The following is a 22,121-nucleotide window of genomic DNA, read 5'->3' as shown; positions in this document are numbered from 1 at the left end:
CGGGAGCCGAGGCTCCATAATTATACTGAATAAAAATATTAATGCCAAATGCAACAATTTCAAAGATTTTACTGAGTTACAGTTCATATAAGGAAATAAGTCAATTGAAATAAGTCTCTTATGGTAGAGAAATTAACATAAAATTATCTTACAACAGCTCTGGTGGACATTCCTACAGTCAACATGCCAATTGCAGGCTACCTCAACTTGAGACATGTGGCATTGTGTTGTGGGACAAAACTGCACATTTTAGAGTGGCCTTTTATTGTCCCCAGCACAAGGGGGACAATGATAATAATAATGATGATCAATAATGATGATCATGAATAATCATGATGTAATGATCATGCTGTTTAATATCTGAGGGGTGCGGGGACTGCCTTAATCGACATCCATGGCACCCGGGGAACAGAATAGCTCAGGGATTTGATCCAGCAACCTTTGGGTTACTGGCCCAAAGCTCTAACCACTAGGCTACCTGCCGCCCGTTACAATCATAGTACCTACACCCATTGGTCACACTTGCCAGGGACTCAGTCTGTAGATCCAAAATAGTCTTTGTGCTTCTTTAAATGTTCATCATGGGGAAACTGGTGTAGTAACTTAAATGTTGCTAGATTAATGTGGATAATAAATGATGTCCACTAAAGTAGGCTGATGTTAAATGTTTATTGTTGAACATATGGAGTAATTTAGTTAGCTGGTTTGGGACTAAAGCAGTTGAAAGGATCTGAGATGTAAGCATTATTAACAAGGCAGGGTTAGGGGAAGATGCCCTTCCGCTGTCCCACATCCAAGGGAGCATGCTTTCATTGTGCACCGTCCTCAGATGCCTCAGCATCTTGTCATTGAGGTTAAAGCTCTTTCCACAGCGGGTACAGAGGAAGGGCTTTGCCTGGGAGTGAAGAAGCTTGTGTTTTGTCAGGTTGTGGCTGTGATGGAAGCCCTCCCACACACACTGCAGCGGAATGGCCTTTTTCTGTGTAGATGTTGCTGCCCTTTCAGCTGAAAACAGACGTCCCCGCAGTCTATACATGTATAAGTGGTCTCACCTGTGTGGGTCCTCGTAAGATTTCTGATTACACTTGTCCCTGAACTGCTTTCCACACTCAGGGCAGCCCACAACCGTATTATTGATTCTGGGGTGGTGGGTCAGGCATGTCTGAGAAGTAAAGGTTTGGTCACAGTCAGTGGAATTTAGGGAAGGCACTGCAACTGTGTTTACTGACAAAGTCAGCCTGTTTGTAGTTCTTACCACAGTCAGGACAGCAGTGGCTTGGTCTATGGGAGGGATCTTTTGTTTTTACGTTTCAGGTAGGAGAGGGTCTCTCTCAGCGGTGTTAGGGCTGGACGAGGAGATGATGGGCAGATACACATCTCTTGGCCCTCCCAGAGACAGGCATCTGATTTGCTATGTTTCTTAGCTGACCCCTCTCAACCTTCTCAGTATTTCTAGCCATGTCAATAGACTGTCCCATCTCAGAGGCTGACCCGATCTCAACCTTTACTTCAGACTGGCTATTGTATTTTATCTCCTCCTTAACCCAGTCCTCATGTTCAGCAAAATCATCTTCCCCATCAAGTCTCCTATCCTCACTGTAAATGTCATCAGATGTCTGGCATCTATATTGAAACTAAAGTACAGGCAGACTCGACACATCTATCCTCTTCAGAAACAACCCTGGGCACAGTCCTGTGACTTTAATCTTCTCACAGTTAACTTTAGGTTCTGCATGTCTGAAAATAAATTGAAATAGACATATCAACAAATGCATTCCAATAAACCCACAATATTTGTAGGCAACATATGAGTAAGAAATACTCAAAACATGATCTGTCCATACCCTGCTGTTTCTTCTCTCTGTTGGTCTACAGAGTACCCCTCTCCATCAGAGTGGTTGTCCATCTCACTACTCTACTCCCCAGGTGTGTTGTTCAGGTACTCCTTAGCCATGCAGATAGTTTCCTCCATCTCCTGGGGGAACTGTTTCAGCACTCAGTCTCCAACGTCTTTGGGGAGAAGGGATACAGAACTCTGCAGGGCCACACACCTCACCACATCCACAGCTGTCCTCCTCGGAGACAGTAATGGGCAGCACTCTCCAGCCCTTTCCCCAGCTCCCTGGGCGGTCTCTCTGGGTCGTACCTTATAGAGCTGAAGCCCTGCTGCTGTAGTCTCTGTTCTGCCCTGACTGGGCTCAGGCTTGATCCTCCACTTCCTCCAGCTTCACATTGGGCTCCATTCTCCTGAGCACCTCCTTCTCCAGTAACTGTACCATAGAGTCTGGATCTCTCCCTGTACAGTCAGGGCTTGTAGCTGCTGTCTGTGCACTGCTAGTAGGTCTGTAAATAACCGCACCACTTCCATGGTTCCACTCTTGGAGTCTCTATGATTATAAACATTTGGTAATGATTGTGCCACTGGGCAATGACGATAACTTGGATGTAACTTTATAATACATTCTGTGAAAATACAATGTTGATAGCCACCTAAGCCTTGATTGGCTATGTTTCTAACACGTGATCTAAGAGGTTGTGAAAGTTTAAAAGGCTGTACATCTGGCTAGCTAACTCATTTAAATGTATCTCTGGATGAGGGATAACGTTAGCTAACTGGCCTAGCTAACCGGCCTAGCTAACCAGCTAACGTTAGCGCAGTTCAGTAGGCTAGCTAAGTTAACGCTAGCTGACCAGACAGGCTATAGACAACTTTCACCGACTATCAAGCTGACCAAAACCACAGGTAGAAAAATAACGTTACTGACCGTAAAGCTAAGGCTTCTTTTGGTATTTTACTCGTATTGTATTTCGTGCAAGTTAGTCTACAGTTAGCTAGATAACGTTACGTAAACAGTTTTATATTGTTTCCGGGGTACCATTTGATTGTGACGACGCCTGTGTGGTGTAACATTGTAAACATTCCTCACGTCTATTGTTGTCAAAATATTATTTGTAGCTAGCTAGCTAGCTACTGAAACGTCCACGGCGAGTAGTTAACAATCACAGGTAAATTCTATTACTTTGAGTTATGTTCTATTCTGTGTAATATATTTTCAGATAATATCATTTTGCTGTCGTTTAAAAAAAAATAAAATACGTTTAAATCTCCCACTTAACGTTGTCCACCTTGCTAACTAGTTATGTTGCCGTGAAGCTACTGGAAATTTGACTCTAATAATTAGCTAGCAATGATTTTGGGGTAATATATGCCTTTGTGATCCAGTAGTCCATTTATTTGACTGCTCTCACCATAGGCACCTGCAATCAATATGAATGTAGTTGAGTTCCTGGTGTCCCTGCTGGATGTGCATAAACAACAGCTGAAAGCACTGACCAGACAGGGGGAGATCCAGGAAAAGGTCCTCAGCCAGCTGGTCAAGGATGGTTTAACCAAAACCCTTGACCGGTCTTCACCGCAGGATGAAGAGGAACAGAGAAGGCCTGGGATGACAACAGGGAGAGATAAAGACCCAGAGGACTGGGTTGCTAGGCTGGCTGGGCTGCTGCAAGAGGAGACACAGAAGAAGAGTCAACCGATCAGACCCCAGGGGTTGACTAATGCCTCCCAGACCAGGGTACAGGGACAGATGTGGACTGTGGAGGACAAGAGCAGGCAGGACTTCCTGTCCCTGAGGTACGACACCCAGAAGGGAGCCAGAGAGCTGGGGCAGAGGCTTGACTCAGCTGCTAAGCACTGGCTTAGGCCTGACCTAAGGACTGCTGCACAAGTAGAACAGTGTGTTGCCATGGAGCAGTTTCTGTCCCTATTGCCAAAGGAGGCTGGTGCCTGGGTGCAGAAGCAGCAGCCCAGGGATATGGAGGAAGCAATCAGCATGGCTGAGCAGCGGCTTGGGTCTGGGGTCTTCACCGTCTCCTCGCCTGCCCCTACACAGACTGACACAGCACAGAGCTCAACAGAGGCACATGAACAAGGGTAGGTCAATGTGTGGCTGCTATTGATCTTATCGTATCTTCAGTTATTCTATCATCCTCAGTGTTTTACATTTTTAAATGTTTAGTCACATTCATATCACAACAACGATTCACTATGATTAACCTTTATCTCTTGAAATGTAAGTGCCCTTGATTGTATTTCATTTTTTTAATTTAAAGGAGTGTCAAGATGCAGAGCACCAGTGATCAGCCAGATGCTTTGACCAAGTCATTTCTCAACCAGCTGGAGACAGTTAAACTGGAGTCTGTCCATTTCAGCCTGGAGATTCCTGACGTGGGGATGACCAGCTATCAGGAGGAGCAGGACGAGCATAAGAGGGTCCCAGAGGAAGGGTCCATCTTTGTGTGTAAGCAGGAAGTGGAAGATCCTGACTGGCATCAGGAGAGTGCTCCTCCAGAGCCCATCCAAATGTCTGTGAGAACAACAGAACATGAAAGCATGTCTGTGGACACACCTTACATCTTCCTTCCCAGAAACAACCCTCTCTCCTCCACCATGTACACGCATCCAACACCCACAGTGTCCAGTCAGATCCCCTCCCCACAGTCACCCCCACCCCTAGCTCCTGATGCCTATCATCCACATGTCCAGGACAGCCCAGTGATAGACGGACTGCGGAGTAATGCTTCTAGTGACGAGACTGAGCTTACTGCCAGGTACACAAGGCTAATCTCTGAAGATGGACAGTTGACCTGGGGGACCCTCTCGGGTGTTCCTTCACCCTCCTTCCACACTCGCCAGCCATCACCCTCGCCCTCCCATCAGTGCCCAGACTGTGGCTGCTGCTTCGCCCAGCAGAGGAACCTGGAGGAGCACAGGAACATTCACACGGGAGCGAGGCCCTTCGTCTGTGGGGTGTGTGGGAAGGCCTTCTGCCACCGCCGCACCCTCAACAAACACACACGCATCCACTCCTGGGAGAGACCCTTTCAATGTACTGACTGTGGACAGACCTTCAAACTCAAAGACACCATGAAGAGGCACCAGGTTTCCCACAGCAAGCCAGGGCCAGGGGCACGTCACCTCTCTCACTCACGCTGATACTCTAACTATCAGCACTTCACCTGGCTGGGAGGAGGCCTCATGAGAATTGACACACAACAATGACTTGAAGTAGGACTGGTCAGGTGGCTTTCTCTGTAAATGTCCTACGTAGGCAGATGTATTTGTGAGAACTACCAGTGTTTTCTGTTGGCGTGTTCCATAAACAGAGGACACTGCTTTGGGTTTCACAGGTGAACTGGTTGGTGGAACATCGCTCCCATGTTTCCATGTAAACAAGCTCAAATTACTTGTTCTTTATTTATAATTTTTTTGTAGATGCCCTTGATCCAAGATATAGGTATTTCATGCATTTTGATATTGTGATAGTTAATCTTTAATTATTTGTTTGTGATCATGGTAGTACTTATTTTCAGAACAGAGATCAGAAAACATTGTGTGACAGTGTACTGTATTTATTTTTAGAATCAATATGTTTTATGCATGATGTATGTACAGTACCAGTCAAAAGCTTGGACACCTTCATTCAAGGGTTTTTCTTTATTTGACTATTTTCTACATAGTAGCATAATAGAAGACATAAAATCTATGAAATAACACATGGAATCATGTAGTAACTAAAAGTGTTAAGTAAATCAAAATATATTTTAGATAAGTAGCCACCCTTTGCCTTGATGACAGCTTTGCACACACTTGGTATTCTCTCAACCTGGAATGCTTTTCCAACAGTCTTGAAGGAGTTCCCACATATGCTGAGCACTTGTTGGCTGCTTTTCCTTTATTCTGCAGTCCAACTCATCCCAAACCATCTGAATTGGGTTGAGGTTGGGTGATTGTGGAGGCCAGATCATCTGATGCAGCATTCCTTCACTCTCCTCCTTGGTCAAATAGCCCTTACACAGCCTGGAGGTGTGTTGGGTCATTGTCCTGTTGAAAACAAATGATAGTCCAACTAAGAGCAAACTAGATGGGATGGCGTAACGCTGCGGAATACTTTGGTAGCCATGCTGGTTAAGTGTGCCTTCATTTCAAAATAAATCACAGTGTCACCAACAAAGCACCATCACACCTCCTCTGTTCTTCACAGTGGGAACCACACATGCGGAGATCATTGGTTCACCTACTCTGCATCTCACAAAGACAGCGGTTGGGGTAAAAAAATGTAACATTTGGACTCGTCAGACCAAAGGACAGATTTCCACCCGCCTAATGTCCATTGTCGTGTTTCTCGGCCCAAGCAAGTCTCTTCTTATTATTGGTGTCCTTTAGTAGTAGTTTCTTTGCAGCAATTCGACCATGAAGGCCTGATTTTCATGCAGTTTCCTCTGAAAAGTTGATGTTGAGATGTCTGTTACTTGAACTCAAAGCAGTTATTTGGGTTGCAATTTCTGAGGTTGGTAACTCTAATGAACTTATCCTCTGCAGCAGAGGGAACTCTGGGTCTTCCTTTCCTGTGGCGGTCCTCATGAGATCGTTTCATCATAGCGCTTGATGTTTTTTTTTGACTACACTTGAAGACACTTTCAAAGTTCTTGAAATTTTCCGTATTGACTGACCTTCATGTCTTAAAGTAATGGTGGACTGTTGTTTCTCTTTGCTTATTTGAGCTGTTCTTGCCATAATATGGACTTGGTCTTTTACCAAATAGGACTGTATTCTGTATACCACCCCTACCCTGTAACACAACTGATTGGCTCAAACACAATAAGATTGAAAGAAATTCCACAAAATAACTTCTTTGGGATAGGGGGCAGCATTTTCACTTTTGGATGAATAGCGTGCCCAGAGTAAACTGCCTCCTACTCAGTCCCAGATGCTAATATATGCATATTATTATTAGTATTGGATAGAAAACACTGAAGTTTCTAAAACTGTTTGAATGATGTCTGTGAGTATAACATAACTAATATGGCAGGCAAAAACCTGAGAAAAAATCCAAACAGGAAGTGGGAAATCTGTTTGTAGTTTTTGATCTCAGCCCCTATCGAATACACAATGGGATATGGGTTATTTTCCACTAGATGTCAACAGTCTTTAGAACGTTGTTTCAGGCTTCTACAGTGAAGGGAGGCCGGATGAGAGCTGTTTGACTAAGGGGTCTGCCAGCAGCCTCGTTCTCAGTCACACGCATTTCACATGAGAGGTAGCTCTCGTTCTATTGCTTTTCTACAGACAATGGAATTCTCCGGTTGGAACATTATTGAACATTTATGATAAAAACATCCTAAAGATTGATTCTATACTTAGTTTGACAAGTTTTAGCGCAGTGCACGCTAACCAGGTCGCCAGGTGTACCGTGTTTCCTCCGACACATTAGTGCGGCTGGCTTCCGGGTTGGATGCGCGCTGTGTTAAGAAGCAGTGCGGCCTGGTTGGGTTGTGTTTCGGAGGACGCATGGCTTTTCAACCTTCGTCTCTCTCCAGCCCATATGGGAGTTGTAGCAATGAGACAAGATGGTAACTACTAACAATTGGATACCACAAAATTGGGGAGAAAAGGGGGTAATTTTTTTTTTTTTTAAATGGTGCCTAATACTTGTATGTTTGAGAAATTTGATTTATGGGATTTTTGTTGATTTGTATTTGCCGCCCTGCAATTTCATTGGCTGTTGGCGAGGAACCCCAGTCCTAGACGGGTTAACTTTAAACCAGGCACACCTGTTAACTGAAATGCATTCCAGGTGACTACCTCATGAAGCTGGTTGAGAGAATGTCAAGAGTGTGCAAAGCTGTCAAGGCAAAGGGTGGCTACTTTGAAGAATCTCAAATATAAAGTATATTTTGATTTGTTTAACTCTTTTGGTTACTACATGATTCCATGTGTTATTTCATAGTTTTGATGTCTTCACTATTATTCTACAATGTAGAAAATAGTACAAATAAAGAAAAACCCTTGAATTAGTCAGTGTTCAAACTTTTGACTGGTTACTGTAAGTATTCAGACCCTTTACTTTGCTGAAGCGCCTTTGGCAGCGATTGTAGCCTTGAGTCTTCTTTGGCATGACGCTATAAGCTTGGCACACCTTTATTTGGGGAGTTTCTCCCATTCTTCTCTGCAGATCCTCTCAAGCTCTTTCAGAGACTTGTTCCTGAAGCCACTCCTGCGTTGTCTTGGCTGTGTGCTTAGGGTCGTTGTCCTGTTGGAAGGTGAACACTCGCCCCAGTCTAAGGTCCTGAGCGCTCTGGAGCAGGTTTTCATCAAGGATCTCTCTGTACTTTGCTCCGTTCATCTTTCCCTCAATCTTGACTAGTCTCCCAGTCCCTGCCGCTGAAAAGCATCCCCGCAGCATGATGATGCTGCCACCACGCTTCACCTTCGGGATGGTGCCAGGTTTCCTCCATACGTGACACTTGGCATTCAGGCCAAAGACTTCAATCTTGGTTTCATCAGACAAGAGAATCTTGTTTCTCATGGTCTGAGAATACTTTAGGTGCCTTTTGGCAAACTCCAAGCGGGCTGTTGTATGCTTTTTACGAAGGGGTGGCTTCCGTCTGGCCGACTCTACCATAAGGGCCTGATTGTTGGAATGCTGCAGAGATGGTTGTCCTTCAAGAAGGTTCTCCCATATCCACAGAGGAACTCTGGAGCTCTGTCAGTGACCATCAGGTTCTTGGTCACCTCCCTGACCTTTCTCCCCCGATTGCTCAGTTTGGCCAGCCAGTCAGCTAACTCTAGGAAGAGTCTTGTTGATTCCAAACTTCTTTCATTTAAAAATGATGGAGGCCACTGGGTTCTTGGGGACCTTCAATGCTGCAGTAATTTTTTGGTACTCTTGCCCAGACATTTACCTTCAACACAATCCAGTCTCGGAGCTCTACAGACATTTCCTTCGACCACATGGCTTGGTTTTTGCTCTGACATGCACTGTCAACTGTGGGACCTTAAATAGACAGGTGTGTGCCTTTCCAAACCATGTCCAATCAATTGAATTTAACACAGGTGGACTCCAATCAAGTTGTAGAAACATCTAAAAAATGATCAATGGAAACAGGATGCACCTGAGCTCAATTTCTTTCTTTTTTTATTTGTATTAAATTTGCAAAAATGTCAACCTGTTTTCACTTTGTCATTATAGGGTATTGTGTGTAGAATGAAGAGATTTTTAAAAATCCATTTTAGAATAAGGCTATATTGTAACAAGATGTGGAAAAAAGGGGAGGAGTCTGAATACTTTCCGAATACACTGTATACACATTTGTATCAGATACTGTAGCTGGAGGATGTTCATATTTATTTACTTGCACAGTTTGTAAAGAGAACCATTGATATATTTCCAATTTAGGAATGATCTTTGACTAAGATTACATGTCACAGTAATAAAGTCAAAGGAATGATTTGATTATAGTTTCTGTTTTTATCATTTGCAATATCCTTAACTCTTCACTCATACAGTTTTATATTTTATTGAAATGTGTTAAATTTAAATGTTTCGTAATGTGTGCAACATTAGCAATGTGTAGTTTACATAGTCGTATTTTCACTGAGTAGATGCCCTTCAGTCTGTTATCACTGTGCTCGGTAAGGTTGGAGGTTCTCCTTTAGTTGGCAGAGGGACACGGAAGAACCCACTCCAAAGCCTGCATACAGGGGCTCAGAGAACTGGGCCTTGAATTTGTGGATCAGCTCCATGGCCTCTGACACAGAGTAGAAGGCCACCGTGTTGGCAGTGTAGTCCAAGTACACTCCAACCCGTGTGGCCCGCGGGGCCTCTGGCAGGTCTTTGTCCATCTTGTTGTGCCATGCGGAGTAGCCCGAGTCAGAGCAGAGCAGACTCCAGGACTTGTCGTTGTAGCCCAGCAGACTGTGAGAGTTCTTACTCTTGCGGCTGATGCTCTTATAGGCCACTCCGATTGAGAACTCCCCGCTCCACTCTGCTTCCCAGTAGTACCTGAACCCACCTAGTGACTCCCTGCATAGAACCTGGGAGAAGCCATCGAATCGCTCGGGGTGGTCCGGGTAAAACTGGACTGTTTTCTTCCGCATCACTTTGTGGTTCCCTTCAAACAGAACCAGTTCTTTGTAGGCTGTGTTGGGGTCAAAGGTGAGCGGACAGGAATCTGATGGAAAAGTAATATTTATTGGCGTTATCAGAAAATGATATGATTGAGTTGGTATGAAGAACAGACAAGAACAGACCACTCACATCTCAGGAAGTCTGCCCTAGTTTTGGGTTCCTGAAAATCTGCCCTGGAGGGTGCTGTATTAGTGCCAGAACAAATGATGGATTATATCATCAGAGATAGTCAGATTGAACAAATTATAATTTTTCACAGATAATAAACCAGTGTAAACTTCATAAATATATACCTTTGAATTGTTTGTCTCCACCTCTTGGTGAAAGTATGTAAACAGGGGTATCACTTACTGTAAATGTAAAATTACAGTTGGTTATCACAATGTAATGCTATATTCTTGCTGTACAAAGGCTGTGTTATAGGCGTCTAAGTCGCATTAATATACTAACCTAGCTTGGAGATTTTGCTCAGCTCCTTCTTACAGATGTCATCTAGATGCTCCTTCATGTCGGTGGCAGTCTTCGTGATCTCTCCGAAGGAGAACTGGGGGTTGATTAGTACTTTGGGCACCATGGGCTCAGGAGGAACACACAGCGTGGGGAAATTCTACGTAGTGCAGAAGTAAGAAATGAAATACTGTTTCAGTGAGTCATTTTTTATTAAATAGACACAAGGAGAATAACATATTTGAATTGAATAGACTTGCTTTTCATTGTAATGCCAATGCTAGAGTCATAATATTTTGTTAAATATTGTACTGATCCTTGTTCCGACAGCCGTGTGTCCCCCCTCCCTCTAGTCCACTACCTGTAGGAAGTGGATGTTATCCTCTGTGTCCAGGATCTGGCGCAGCTCAACATCTTTGCGCTGCAGCTCCAGGATCTCCTGCTCCAGCCGCTCCACGTATCCCTCAGCCTGTGACATGGCCACCTGCATGTTGGCCTTAGTCAGCTGGCTCACCTCAGCGTGCCATCGCTCCACTGCCTGCAACATCTCACTGAAGATCTTATCACTGTCCGATATCACCCGCTGGGCATTACTCTGACGTTAGGGGAGGGAGATACTGTATATTACACAAATATCATTGTGTTGTTTTATATGTATGTATATATATATATATATATATACAGTGCCTTGCGAAAGTATTCGGCCCCCTTGAACTTTGCGACCTTTTGCCACATTTCAGGCTTCAAACATAAAGATATAAAACTGTATTTTTTTGTGAAGAATCAACAACAAGTGGGACACAATCATGAAGTGGAACGACATTTATTGGATATTTCAAACTTTTTTAACAAATCAAAAACTGAAAAATTGGGCGTGCAAAATTATTCAGCCCCTTTACTTTCAGTGCAGCAAACTCTCTCCAGAAGTTCAGTGAGGATCTCTGAATGATCCAATGTTGGCCTAAATGACTAATGATGATAAATACAATCCACCTGTGTGCAATCAAATCTCCGTATAAATGCACCTGCACTGTGATAGTCTCAGAGGTCCGTTAAAAGCGCAGAGAGCATCATGAAGAACAAGGAACACACCAGGCAGGTCCGAGATACTGTTGTGAAGAAGTTTAAAGCCGGATTTGGATACAAAAAGATTTCCCAAGCTTTAAACATCCCAAGGAGCACTGTGCAAGCGATAATATTGAAATGGAAGGAGTATCAGACCACTGCAAATTTACCAAGACCTGGCCGTCCCTCTAAACTTTCAGCTCATACAAGGAGAAGACTGATCAGAGATGCAGCCAAGAGGCCCATGATCACTCTGGATGAACTGCAGAGATCTACAGCTGAGGTGGGAGACTCTGTCCATAGGACAACAATCAGTCGTATATTGCACAAATCTGGCCTTTATGGAAAAGTGTCAAGAAGAAAGCCATTTCTTAAAGATATCCATAAAAAGTGTTGTTTAAAGTTTGTCACAAGCCACCTGGGAGACACACCAAACATGTGGAAGAAGGTGCTCTGGTCAGATGAAACCAAAATTGAACTTTTTGTCAACAATACAAAACGTTATGTTTGGCGTAAAAGCAACACAGCTGAACACACCATCCCCACTGTCAAACATGGTGGTGGCAGCATCATGGTTTGGGCCTGCTTTTCTTCAGCAGGGACAGGGAAGATGGTTAAAATTGATGGGAAGATGGATGGAGCCAAATACAGGACCATTCTGGAAGAAAACCTGATGGAGTCTGCAAAAGACCTGGGACGGAGATTTGTCTTCCAACAAGACAATGATCCAAAACATAAAGCAAAATCTACAATGGAATGGTTCAAAAATAAACATATCCAGGTGTTAGAATGGCCAAGTCAAAGTCCAGACCTGAATCCAATCGAGAATCTGTGGAAAGAACTGAAAACTGCTGTTCACAAATGCTCTCCATCCAACCTCACTGAGCTTGAGCTGTTTTGCAAGGAGGAATGGGAAAAAATTTCAGCCTCTCGATGTGCAAAACTGATAGAGACATACCCCAAGTGACTTACAGCTGTAATCGCAGCAAAAGGTGGCGCTACAAAGTATTAACTTAAGGGGGCTGAATAATTTTGCACGCCCAATTTTTCAGTTTTTGATTTGTTAAAAAAGTTTGAAATATCCAATAAATGTCGTTCCACTTCATGATTGTGTCCCACTTGTTGTTGATTCTTCACAAAAAAATACAGTTTTATATCTTTATGTTTGAAGCCTGAAATGTGGCAAAAGGTCGCAAAGTTCAAGGGGGCCGAATACTTTCGCAAGGCACTATATATAAAATTAAAAACAAAACATTGCTAACTCACATTGTTTTAATTCATATACTATATCATAGTAATGATTTTGTGCCTCTAAGACAAAAGTTTATGATCAACCAAATATACCATTAATGAAGGGATGTAGTCTCATAAAAAGTACCATATTGACCTAGGAAATGGACCTAACCTTGAGAACGTTAACATTGTGTCTCAACTCCTGCAGTTCCTTCATCTGCTCCTGAATGATGTGCTGGACCTCAGACTGGGTCACTGCCAGGTTTTTCTGTTGAAGAAGAGGAAGAGGAACCACAAGACCCTTTTGTCTTTAGAAGTTTCAAATGAGTTTCAGCCATAGCATTGCAGTTGTCATGTACTGGTAGAGCGGTGAGGGTAGGTATGTGTGTAAGAGCAGTCTTGCCTGTTTCTCAGCGCGCTCCTCCTCAGCAGAGATGATGTTGTGGCTGCGGTGCTCCCGGACTGTACACAGCACACAGATACACATCTGGTCCGAGCGACAGAAGAGCTCCAGGCCCTTCTGGTGCTGCGGACAGATTTTCCTGTCCAGGTGACCCGTCTCATCCACCAGCTTGTGCCTCTTGAAGGTGGCCGACTCGTAGTGAGGCTTGACGTGTGTCTCGCAGTAGTAGGCCAGGCACATCAGGCAGGACTTGACAGCCTTGCTGCGGCGGCCTACACAGAAGTCACACAGTGAATCCCTCTGGAGGTAGGGGAAGGGCTGCAGCTCGAGCTCATGGGTCACGTTGGGCACATTGCGTCTCAGCACGGGGCGAGGGCTGAAAGTGGCCCGGCACTGTGGGCAGCTGTACACCCCCAGGTGGTCGTACTGGTCCCAGTAGATCTTGATGCACTCCAGACAGTAGGTGTCTCCACAGGAGATGGTGACGGGGTCTCGCAGCATGTCTGCACACAGAAGACATGTGTAGCCATCTGGAGGCAGGGGGAAGTTAGACTCAGCCATGGTCCTGCTGGGTCAGACTGTCTGAGACAGGGAAATAACCTGTTAGGAGAAAAGAACTGACTGATCACAGAATGATTCTCCACTGACCTGTGTTTAAAGAGAGTAAAGCCAGAGCCCAGTCCCCCTCCACAGGTATTTAAAGGTGAGGCTGTGTTTTAGTGTAAACAGAGAATACATGAAAAGACACTCAGATGTTTTTGTTGACACAACAGCAGTGAGAGTTTAATGGTGGCCGACAACGTCCACGGTCAAAACAGTCTGTCCTGCTTCTTCTCTGTAAAATAAATCTAGGACCTCTCCTCTGGGACCCCCAGATGTTTCCCAATGTTGTTGTAGCCCTGAACTAACTCACCTGATTCACCTAGTTAAGGGCTTGATGATTAATTAGTTGACAATTTGAATCAGGTGTGCTAGTTGTGTAATAGTTAAAATACATGGACCGTCTGGGAGTCCCTGCGGAGAGGTTTGAGAACCCTAAATCTAGGACACAGCACCATCATGTTTATACGTACACAACACAGTTACAGTAAACATAGCCTAAAGGACAAGGTCAAATCTCTGCCTGTCCCATCTGGGTCAACATGCCCTCTGAATCACACAGTTTAATAATCTACAGTTGAAGTCGGAAGTTTACATACACCTTAGCCAAATACATTTAAACTCAGTTTTTCACAATTCCTGAGATTTAATCCTAATAAAAATTCCCTGATTTAGTTCAGTTAGTATCACCACTTTATTTTAAGAATGTGAAATGTCAGAACAATAGTAGAGAGTGATTTATTTCAGCTTTTATTTCTTTCATCACATTCCCAGTGGGTCAGAAGTTTAGATACACTCAATTAGTATTTGGTAGCATTGCCTTCAAATTGTTTAACCTGGGTCAAACATTTCGGGTAGCCTTCCACAAGCTTCCCACAATAAGTTGGGTGAATTTTGTCCCATTCCTCCTGACAGAACTAGTGTAACTGAGTCAGGTTTGTAGGCATCCTTGCTCGCACACACTTTTTCAGTTCTGCCCACACATTTTCTATAGGATTGAGGTCAGGGCTTTGTAATGGCCACTCCAATACCTTGACTTTGTTGACCTTAAGCCATTTGGCCACAAGTTTGGAAGTATGATTGGGGTCATTGTTCATTTGAAAGACCTATTTGCAACCAAGTTTTAACTGATGTCTTGAGATGTTGCTTCAATATATCCACATAATTTTCCTCCCTCATGGTGCCATCTATTTTGTGAAGTGCACCAGTCACTCCTGCAGCAAAGCACCCCACAACATGATTCTGCCACCCCCATGCTTCACGGTTGGGATGGTGTTCGTCAGCTTGCAAGGCTCCACTTTTTCCTCCAAACATAATGATGGTCATTATGGCCAAACAGTTCTATTTTTATTTCATCAGACCAGAGGATATTTCTCCAAAAAGTACGAACTTTGTCCCCATGTGCAGTTGCAAACCGTAGTCTGGCTTTTTTATGGCGGTTTTGGAGCAGTTGCTTCTTCCTTGCTGAGTGGCCTTTCAGGTTATGTTGATATAGGACTCGTTTTACTGTGGATATAGATACTTTTGTACCTGTTTCCTCCAGCATCTTCACAAGGTCCTTTGCTGTTGTTATGGGATTGATTTGCACTTTTCACACCAAAGTACGTTCATCTCTAGGAGACAGAACGTGTCTCCTTCCTGAGCGGTATGACGGCTGCGAGGTCCCATGGTCTTTGTACTTGTGTACTATTGTTTGTACAGATGAACGTGGTACCTTCAGGCGTTTGGAAATTGCTCCCAAGGAGGAACCAGACTTGTGGAGGTCTACAATTATTTTTCTGGGGTCTTGGCTGATTTCTTTTCATTTTCCCATGATGTCTAGCAAAGAGGCACTGAGTTTGAAGGTAGGCTTGAAATACATCCACAGGTACACCTCCAATTGACTCAAATTCTATCAATTAGCCTATCAGAAGCTTCTAAAGCCATGACATAATTTTCTGTCGTTTTTCAAGCTGTTTAAAGGCACAGTCAATTTAGTGTATGTAAACTTCTGACCCACTGGAATTGTGATACAGTGAATTATAAGTGAAATAATCTGTCTGTAAATTTTTTGGGGACAAATTACAAAGTAGATGTCCTAACCGATTTACTAAAACTATAGTTTGTTAACAAGAAATTTGTGGAGTGGTTGAAAAACGAGTGTTAATGACTCCAACCTAAGTGTATGTAAACTTCCGACTTCAACTGTATGTGTATCTTGTAAACAGAACATTATTCTAGATAATTCCCACTCTCTAGAACGGAACAGAACATTATCCACATGATATTTGTGGTGCCAGTACCAGATTAGCCACTAGAGGGTGGGGTTTCATCCTACATCCTTTCTCATGAAAGGAATGGGTTTCACTGTTCAATTATAATGACCACGTGTTAAAGATGTGTCGAACATGGGGTGAGGGTTATGATTGAGTCAGTGTTAAAAAAAACTAATATGCTTCATAGACAGAGCGAAAGGCAGTGAATAGTAACAAATAAACAGAATTGCTGCGTATGGATTTGTGTATCATGTTAGTTTAAATAAGGTCCTGACTGGCGCAGGGGTCAAAGACACTGTATCTCAGTGTAAGAGGCATCACTGCAGTACCTGGTTTGAATCCAGGCTGCATCACGTCCGGCCGTGATTGGGAGTCCCATCGGGCGGCGCACAATTAATTAGTCCAGCGTCGTCCAGGGTAGTCGTTGTAAATAAGAATTTGTTCTCAACTGACTTGCCTAGTTGAATAAAGGTTAAATAAATAAATACAAGTATTAGATGTTTACTGTTCATGTACAGATTAGTGCTATCCTCATTTTATAGGCTGTTCTTCATGTTTGTCAAAACAAGGGCCCTCTTTGTTGCTCTGGACAGGCAGACAGCGAACAGACAGAGGACAGGGCGTGGTTGCACCAGTTGTGAGCCAAATCATAAAGGACAGAGAGGGGAGGGGGAAGGAGCCCGGGAGGGGGAGAAAGGGAGGGGGTAAGGTTGAGAGAAAGAGGGAGTGAACGAGCAAACGCATGCGCCCAAGAGTGACAGGCAGCATATGATGTCATGGCTTGTGCTGGTCTGTGCTCTCTCTCTCTCCCCACCCTCTGTTCTTCATCTCCCTCCCCTCTCTCTCCACCTCTCTCATCATTGTGAAGGTGGTGTGAGTGGCAGGGCTAGGAGGAGGACACACAGCATTAGCACGGGCATCCCCAGCATCATCACTCAGCATCCCTTCACCTAAAAGGTAAACATGTCTATATTTATAGTTATTCTGTACCGAGTCTATGGACCAGAAATGAAGAGGTTCAAACACAATGCATGACAGAAAATCATAGAAATGAGAAGCCATTTGTTTGACATCATTTAATGTGCTCACTGTCCTCTTTTCGGTTTACTTCTTTTTTGTGCTTTCAGGCATCTTTACTAGACTCCGTTGTCATACTTCATTTGAAATTAACATACGTGTAGACATACATACACTGAGTGTACAAAACATTAGGAACACCTGCTCTTTCCATGACATCAACTGACCAGGTGAATCCAGGCGAAAGCTATTGTCCCTTATTGATGTCACTTGTTAAATCGACTTTAATCAGTCTAGATGAAGGGGTGGAAACAGGTTAAAGAAGGATTTTTAAGCCTTGAGACAATTGAGACATGGATTGTGTGTATGTGTGTCATTCAGAGGGTGAATGGGCAAGATTAAAGAGTTAAGTGCCTTTGAATGGGGTATGGTAGTAGGTGCCAGGTGCACCGGTTTGAGTGTGTCAAGAACTGCAACGCTGCTGGGTTTTTCACACTCAACAGTTTCCTGTGTGTATCAAGAATGGTCCACCCCCCCAAAGGACTTCCAGCCAACTTGACACAATTGTGGGAAGCATTGGAGTCAACATGGGCCAGCATCCCGTTGGAACGCTTTCGACACCTTGTAGAGTCCATGCCCTGATGAATTCAGGGCTGTTCTGAGGGCAGAAGAATGTGTTCTTAATGATTTGTACACTCAGTGTATATTATATGTTATGGGGCTATATTGCATAATGTTTGTGTTTAACTTGTGGAATGTTCCTGTACTGTAAAAAATGACTTCAAGATAATAATAATAATATTTCTTTACATTTTGAATATCAAATGCTCCATGGCCCAGTCTTGGATAAAATACATGAACTTGTTAGCCATCATGAATGGACAAGACCCATTATAAAACAGAGAGAGTGAGCAGTCTGGTGGTCTCATTTAGTGAAAATAATTGAGATATTTTCCGCAACAACAGGCTGATCTCCAGGAATGATACATCATGGAACGTTATTTAATTAAGTAGCTGCCAGAGAGTAGCTGAAACAACAGTAACAGTTCAAGATGGGTGTGTGTGTGGATATGGGTGTGTGTGTGTGGATATGGGTGTGTTTGTGTGGATATGGGTGTGGGTGTGTGTGTGTGTGTGTGTGTGGGTGGGTGGGTGGGTGTGTGTGTGTGGATATGGGTGTGTGTGTGTTCACCATAAGTCAGCGACCACAGCAGCCATTTCTTGGTGGGGCAGGGAATCAATCCAGCTAATGGATTTATTACAAACAAGTGAGCATGTGAGTAATGCCCAGAAGACATGGTGTGCTGAATGTCTTGCCTTAACGACCAAATCTCTCCCAATAGTTAATACCTCATTTCCTGTTCGTGGACACACCGCGTCCTCCCAATGTTCTTTCAATATTATGGCAGGGAACCTGGTCTTTGTGTGAGAAACAACAACCCTCTCAACTGTATGCCTTTCTCATACATCCCATCCTTAATGTTGTACCTCTCCCTCTCATCATCTCTCTCTCTCATCATCCGCTTCTATCTCTCTCTCATCACCCCCCTCTCTCATCACCCCCCCCCTCTCTCTCTCTCTCATCATCCCCCCTCTCCCTCATCATCTCTCTCTCTCATCATCCGCTTCTATCTTTCTCTCATCACCCCCCTCTCTCATCACCCCCCCTCTCTCTCTCTCTCCCTCTCTCTCTCTCTCATCATCACCCCTATCCCTCATCATCTCTACCCCTCTCTTTCTCATCATCTGCCTCTCTCTCTCTCTCTCTCTCTCTTTCTCATCATCCGCCTCTCTCTTTCTCTCTCATATCATCCCCCTCTCTCTCATCACCCCCCCTCTCTCTCACCCCCCTCTCTCTCATCATCCGCTTCTATCTCTCTCTCATCACCCCCCTCTCTCATCACCCCCCCCCCTCTCTCTCTCTCATCATCCCCCCTCTCCCTCATCATCTCTCTCTCTCATCATCCGCTTCTATCTTTCTCTCATCACCCCCCTCTCTCATCACCCCCCCCTCTCTCTCTCTCCCTCTCTCTCTCTCTCATCATCACCCCTATCCCTCATCATCTCTACCCCTCTCTTTCTCATCATCTGCCTCTCTCTCTCTCTCTCTCTCTCTCTCTCTCTCTCTTTCTCATCATCCGCCTCTCTCTTTCTCTCTCATATCATCCCCCTCTCTCTCATCACCCCCCTCTCTCTCACCCCCCTCTCTCTCATCATCTCTCTTGCTCTCATCATCCACCTCTCTCATCATCCCCCCTCTCTCATCATCCCTCTCGCTCTCTCATCCTCTCTCTCTCTCTCTCATCCCTTTTTCATCCCTCTCTCATCCTTCTCTTGCATCATCCCTCTCTCTCCCTCCCTCTCTGTATAGGACAGAATGGCAGAGGGCTCAGTATCAGAAGCAGAGGTAGAGACGGCCTTCAAGAAGTTTGCCATTCATGGGGACACCAAGGCTACTGGGAAGGAGATGAACGGCAAGAACTTTGCCAAACTCTGCAAGGACTGCCGGGTTATCGACGGCAAGAACGTCACTGCCACCGACGTGGACATCGTCTTCACTAAAGTCAAGTGAGAAACTCCGTACAGTTTCAAATCTCCACACTGAAAGATCCACAGTCATCTTTCTAGTGAGAGGGAAAACGAGAGGGAAAACGACCACAACATTTTGTGTCTATGTATTTTAGGGCGAAGACAGCTCGTGTGATCACCTTTGAGCAATTCAGCCAGGCCCTGTCAGAGTTGGCCCCGAAACGTTTCAAAGGGAAGGGCCAGGAGGAGACGCTGCAGCAGCTCTATGGCCTCATAGCAGGGAAGGAGCCCTCCAACGCGGGCGTCACCGTGAGTGTCTACCTGTCAGCAGCACACTGCCTGATAATGCTGGTCCCAGAGAGAGCAAGAGTGTGTGTGTGTGTGCGCTGTGTGTTTGCATATGTGTAAGGGGTGGGTAAGTTCTTGCTTTGTATGCTCATCTCTCATTCTCTCTTTCCTTCTCTCTTTTTCCTGCTCATAGAAAGTGGCCAAGGCAGCGGCGGTGGACAGACTGACAGACACCACCAAATTCACGGGGGCACACAAGGAGCGTTTTGACGAGACTGGCAAAGGGAAGGGCAAGGCTGGGCGAGAGGAGATCCCAGATGCCAGTGGCTATGTGGGGGCCTACAAGGGCAAGGGCACCTATGAGGATAAGGTCAAGGAAGCATAGGCAGGATAAAGGAAACAGAGTGAGAGCTACTCAGACCCTACCATTTACCCCAAAGGCACCCTAAATACTGGACTTTCAATTAGAACTGAGAACTGAACAGGTACAGGAGGATGGACTGTTCAGTCACTGGATACCATAGTATCAGGGGAGGCCGCAATTGTCAACAATAATTTCTTCTTAACGGACTTGCCTAGTTAAATAAAGGTTACATTTAAAAATGATAAATATATCCTCAGAGTTACAGGGTGGGGTTGGGGTGGTAGGATGGAGAGGGCAGGTGTAACGCTTCCAGTGGGGAGTAAACCTGAATATGAAACATTACCTGTATTAGTTGATAAAGAATAATGATTTCGTAGGGAGAAAATGTACTTAAATAATCTATATACTCCCCCTTCGTAAATGCTCCAGCCCAACCCCTGACCCCATCCCTCCCAGCTTTACTAAACACCTCAGTCAGCACACTTATTACTACAGGAAGTAACTCAGCTCCCTACTACTACAGAAAGTAACTCAGCTCCCTACTACTACAGAAAGTAACTCAGCTTCCTACTACTACAGGAAGTAACTCAGCTCCCTACTACTACAGGAAGTAACTCAGCTCCCTACTACTACAGGAAGTAACTCAGCTTCCTACTACTACAGGAAGTAACTCAGCTTTCTACTACTATACACATTGTGCCTTATCATTGAGGTTGCTTCTAACACTAATGCCCTGGTATTATGCACTTCCTTCACCCACATCCTTCTCAACTGATGTACATAGCTTAATCTGCTCTGCTATAATAACTGTATATTGGAAATGTAAATGGATGAATTAATAAATACATTATTAGATGAAGTAATAGATTAATGAATGGTGAATACATTCAAATATATATCAACTGTATCTGGACATTATAGTCCTTTGCTTGTGCTGTAGATTGGACACATGGAATAAGAGACAGATGAGTCCTCTCCTCCTCTGAGAAGATGAGAACACTGTCTGTTGGAGGACTGGGAGCCTCCTGACTGCACTGCATTGTTGTTCTGTCCTTCCTGATCACTGTCCAGTCTAGCTGTGTCTCCCTCTGTTCTGAAGAGCTGGAAAATACTATGTAAACTCTAAAATAAATCACTGAGCAGCAAATCAGACCATGTGAAATAGTTATTTTTTTTCTCTCTGTCACACACACACACACACACACACACACACACACACACACACACACACACACACACACACACACACACACACACACACACACACACACAAATCTCTATCAATTCATGTCAAAGTCACAGGGATTAGTACTATTCCTTTGGGTACTGCACACCCCAAAACACAGTATCTGTCCCTAATATCTTTACAAAGCCAGTCTGCTTCCTCTGTTATTAAGTCCCATACTGGTGCAACAAGGCAACAAAGTGAATGAGGACCTCCCCAAGACATAGTCACCCCCTGTCTATCTGAGACCTGTGCTGAGCTGAAAGATGTGAGGTGAGACACATGGAATGGTGTTTATGGTAGTTGACTGTCCTCTGTAGTATGTTGCTATGGGTGGAACATCCCTCTGGAGTAGGTGATGAATGATGCTCTGCTTGCATGTGACATTCTATGTCATGTTCAGTGGGAGAGTGCTTTGGTGAATGTTCAGATCAGTTCAGCATAGTTCAATCCACTACTGTGTTATGAATGTACTTAAAAATAAATGCCTTGTGTGTGAGGGTGTGTCTGTGTCGTGTTCTGTCTTCTCTCCCCGGTATCGTGCTGCTGTGTGTTTTGTAGACAGGATCTACTCCTGGAACAGCCCGGGACAACACTGTGAGAGACAAAGAACAAAGAGGAAGTGTCTATACTGTATATAAGTGTTTATAATAGTAATGGTTTGAATCTCAATGAGGATGTGTGTTAGTGTGTACAGAGTGTTAGTATGTTAGTGTGTACAGAT

The 22,121-nt window shown here is 44.3% G+C and overlaps 3 protein-coding genes and 1 long non-coding RNA gene across 9 annotated transcripts; 2 read left to right on the top strand and 2 right to left on the bottom strand.

Annotated features, from left to right (window-relative positions):
* Positions 1-52: 52 nt before the first annotated feature.
* LOC110533788 (uncharacterized) lies at positions 53-2,912 on the bottom strand. Its single transcript, XR_002475041.3, has 3 exons — positions 2,766-2,912; positions 1,845-2,387; positions 53-1,737 (listed from the first exon to the last, which is right to left on the bottom strand). It is a non-coding gene; the product is annotated as an uncharacterized LOC110533788 (long non-coding RNA).
* Positions 2,579-9,296, top strand: LOC110533786 (uncharacterized). 5 transcript variants are annotated; one of them, XM_090186525.1, is made up of 3 exons: positions 2,579-2,743; positions 3,255-3,934; positions 4,213-9,296. In XM_090186525.1, exons 2-3 carry the CDS (start codon positions 3,270-3,272, stop codon positions 4,994-4,996), a joined length of 1,449 nt encoding a protein of 482 aa, XP_090042651.1. In that variant the 5' UTR covers positions 2,579-2,743; positions 3,255-3,269; the 3' UTR covers positions 4,997-9,296. The 5 variants fall into 5 exon arrangements, with proteins under 5 accessions (XP_090042651.1, XP_090042652.1, XP_021473976.1 ...); XM_090186526.1 differs by having other exon boundaries at positions 2,625-2,743; positions 3,420-3,934; positions 4,114-9,296; XM_021618301.3 differs by having other exon boundaries at positions 2,629-2,743; positions 4,114-9,296.
* On the bottom strand, positions 8,962-13,800 carry LOC110533785 (E3 ubiquitin-protein ligase TRIM16). Its single transcript, XM_021618298.3, has 7 exons — positions 13,120-13,800; positions 12,889-12,984; positions 10,780-11,013; positions 10,422-10,578; positions 10,265-10,321; positions 10,101-10,154; positions 8,962-10,014 (listed from the first exon to the last, which is right to left on the bottom strand). Exons 1-7 carry the CDS (start codon positions 13,678-13,680, stop codon positions 9,464-9,466), a joined length of 1,710 nt encoding a protein of 569 aa, XP_021473973.1. The 5' UTR covers positions 13,681-13,800; the 3' UTR covers positions 8,962-9,463.
* Positions 13,801-13,802: 2 nt separating this feature from the next.
* Positions 13,803-21,322, top strand: tppp2 (tubulin polymerization-promoting protein family member 2). Of its 2 annotated transcripts, none has more exons than XM_021618296.3 (4): positions 13,803-16,931; positions 19,363-19,559; positions 19,676-19,829; positions 20,002-21,322. In XM_021618296.3, the coding sequence occupies exons 2-4, from the start codon at positions 19,369-19,371 to the stop codon at positions 20,191-20,193; spliced, it is 537 nt and encodes a 178-aa protein (XP_021473971.1). In that variant the 5' UTR covers positions 13,803-16,931; positions 19,363-19,368; the 3' UTR covers positions 20,194-21,322. The 2 variants fall into 2 exon arrangements, with proteins under 2 accessions (XP_021473971.1, XP_021473972.1); XM_021618297.3 differs by having other exon boundaries at positions 16,794-16,931; positions 19,368-19,559.
* Positions 21,323-22,121: the final 799 nt, after the last annotated feature.

Source organism: Oncorhynchus mykiss, chromosome 10, assembly GCF_057628025.1.
Source record: "Oncorhynchus mykiss isolate SJ-2025 chromosome 10, ASM5762802v1, whole genome shotgun sequence".
Lineage (NCBI taxonomy): Eukaryota > Metazoa > Chordata > Actinopteri > Salmoniformes > Salmonidae > Oncorhynchus > Oncorhynchus mykiss.
Note: the sequence above shows the minus strand (reverse complement) of the source record. Positions and strands in the feature narration are given on the sequence as shown.